This window comes from Morone saxatilis, unplaced genomic scaffold (assembly GCF_004916995.1).
Source record: "Morone saxatilis isolate NCDOM2014 unplaced genomic scaffold, NCSU_SB_2.0 Contig6, whole genome shotgun sequence".
Lineage (NCBI taxonomy): Eukaryota > Metazoa > Chordata > Actinopteri > Moronidae > Morone > Morone saxatilis.
Window position 1 is genome coordinate 12,654,332 of NW_023340206.1, and position 2,757 is coordinate 12,657,088.

Sequence of the window (2,757 nt, forward strand, 5' to 3'; positions counted from 1 at the left end):
ATTCAGACAGTTTTAGATTTTGTAACTTTATTTGTTCATTTATCTGACACCAAACCAGTGTGAAAATAATGCTGAGAAATATCATCAGTAAAATGTCCTTAAAAGTAAGAAAAGTGTGATTATCCAGCAGAATACCTCGATTATAAAGGTATTACGTAATACATAGTTTATTATATAATCATTAATGATTATCATTAGTAAAAATACTGCAGTTAAAGGTCTGTTGACCTTTGTTGACAGCTGGGTGAAAGCTACTCGCTGAGGAAGGTCATGTGATACGACTGAAAGCTCCTGAGGATGTGGTCAGTAAGTAGACCTTGAGTTAGTTTGCATTACTCTTATGGATCAGATCGATCTGCCGAAGAAGGAAGTGCGACATGACTGAAAGCTCCAGAACAGCTACTAAAGTTCATTCATGACCTCGGAAGTAAGTATCTCAATTCAAGGTCCACTTAGTAGCCCCTTCTGGAGCTTTCATCACAGACTGAGTAACTCTGCCTTACTCGGTTTATAACGTTTTAAATTCAATACTTTTTGACTGTTGGTGAAGCAAATAAACAATTTGAAGACAGATTTTTTTACTTAAAAATGAACTTAAACAATAAAATATATATATAATTAAATAATATAGTTTTGTTGTGTATCAGGATAGAGAAAACAAACAGTCGTTAATCTCATTTGTCAGACGTCCGTTTAATAAGATTAAAGAAGATACACTGAGGCTGTAATAAAGGGCTCACTCCACATATTTCAATTTCTTTACACTTTCAATGATTCAATTTACTGTAAACAGATCGTCTCATTCTGTTTCTGAGGGTTTCTCCACCCAGACGACACAAAAAAACCACTCAATACTGGGAATTGTTTGGCATAAAAACAAAGACAGTAAATATAGAGTGTCGGCTATTGGCACCGACCATCCAAAAATATTGGAATCAGGCTTTAAGAAGTCCCGCTGTGTGCTGGAGATATTTCTGTAGGAGTGTAGGACACTAAAGGGTTCCTTGCTTGACATCTGATGGAAAGTTAGAAGACTAATGATGATTAACAGTATGTTTAAAAGAGGCACTTCTTCAAACTTCACTTAATTATATAAATACGCAAAAAAATATTTGATTTTTGTTTTGAAATATGAAAATTCAGCTCAAATTGTTTCACAAATCTGTTCCTTCCCGTCACGTGAACCCGGATAAAGGATTAATTAAAGGTTTCCTGAAATACTGTTCAAACCTCCACAGAGCTGTGGGGAAACGGTGCGACTCAGCGAACAAAGAAAAAGTTAGTAAGTGGACCTTTAGTTACCGTTTTCTGTTTTTCTATCAAACTATTTAAAAACCTTTGTGGATCCAATCAGTCTGCTGCTCTCTTGTTAAAAGCACTAAAACATTTTTAAATAAGGTTGAATCCTTTCGATCTCTTGGCGTTATCTCAACTCAAGGTCCACTTACTGGCTCCTCCTGGAGCTTTCAACCACAGCGCTCGGTCTGTATTACAAGGTGGGAAAAGTCTTTTCAGAATACCGGTTCCTGGTAAATGTGCTGGTTGGTTTCTGTGTTGTTCTTTTAGACGCTGCGTGTTATTGAGTCAAACTGCTGAATTTTATCCACATTTTCTCCGATTTCATCACTTTTTTTTAAGCTTTTTAAGTAAAATAAGTTAATAAACGCATCAAGAGGCACATTATTCTTTTATATATGAAGGGTCCACCGGTGGAAGGGCAGTAAATGTAGTGCACAGTGCTGAGGTGAGCTGGATTCGACAACCTCTGAGGGGAAATCGACACCAAACGCACCTCCAGGTTCATCCAGACCTTCAACCCAAACTCCCCGTTGTCTTTTTTTACAGTATTCCCAACTTGTTTCCAGAATTAAGACATTTCCTGGACATAACCTCCTTCTTCCTTCCACATGTTTCATATAAATCCATATAAATACAGTGTTTTATCAAGAAGTACTCGACGAGAGCTTAACAGACTCCGATTTAAAGGCTAAATTCAAGACAAACCGACACTTTTACGATGGATTTTCTTGCAGTAACACAGAGTTTGAAGCTTAGTGTGTGTAAGTTAAAGAGTTCCTGAAGGCACATTCATCCTGTGCTTTCTGCTGTGAATGCTGAGTTATCTCGAGGCCCTCCTCTGTCTGAGGATGGGCGCGTTTGGTCTTTGTCCTCGTAAGAGTCTGTGCGTGCCGGGTGGGTGGCGTTTTCTGAGGAGGAGGCTGGTGGATCTGTGCCGTCGTCGCTCGGGTTTGTGTTTGCCGTCGCCACCGCCTTGTACTCAGCCGACGCCTGATCACCGGGTACCTGGCAACCAGAGGAACAAACAGTGATAGTTGACATGCTGCCAGATTAGCAGGCACATATTTCCAAGCACACATCTGGCACCAGGAACGTTTTATAGCTATTTAATTATCTCTATTTATCCACAAACAAAATGTAGAATAATAATACAATGCTAACGGGTTGCACTAAACTCTGACTTAAAGATCTTAAAAACAACTTCCCTCGATGTCTGACTTTATCAGCTGCACTATTCTGTCTGCATCTTCAGCCTCCATTGAGATCCTCTTTGTCTGTCACTCTGTGATTCACACGGGACCTCCACCGCGGCCACCAGAGGGGGCGGGGTCGGAGGTTACGTCACCGCAGACTCATTCAGACATGCATGCACCTCAAACGACGTCATGAAACAGGGCGCGGGAGGGAGAACGCATGCATGTACACGCCCACATACTCCCCATCAACACACACACACAC

General features: G+C 40.3%; 1 protein-coding gene across 2 annotated transcripts in view; it reads right to left on the reverse strand.

Annotated features, from left to right (window-relative positions):
* Window positions 1–672: 672 nt before the first annotated feature.
* The window catches only part of LOC118339898 (major facilitator superfamily domain-containing protein 6-like), an 11,516-nt gene continuing 9,431 nt past the window's right edge, over window positions 673–2,757 (reverse strand). Inside the window, exon 8 of one of the 2 annotated variants that reach the window (XM_035677711.1) lies at window positions 673–2,304. In XM_035677711.1, the coding sequence (XP_035533604.1) occupies window positions 2,089–2,304 (216 nt within the window). In that variant the 3' untranslated portion in view covers window positions 673–2,088. The remainder of the gene's footprint in view (window positions 2,305–2,757) is intronic. The other variant, XM_035677712.1, reaches the window with a different exon arrangement.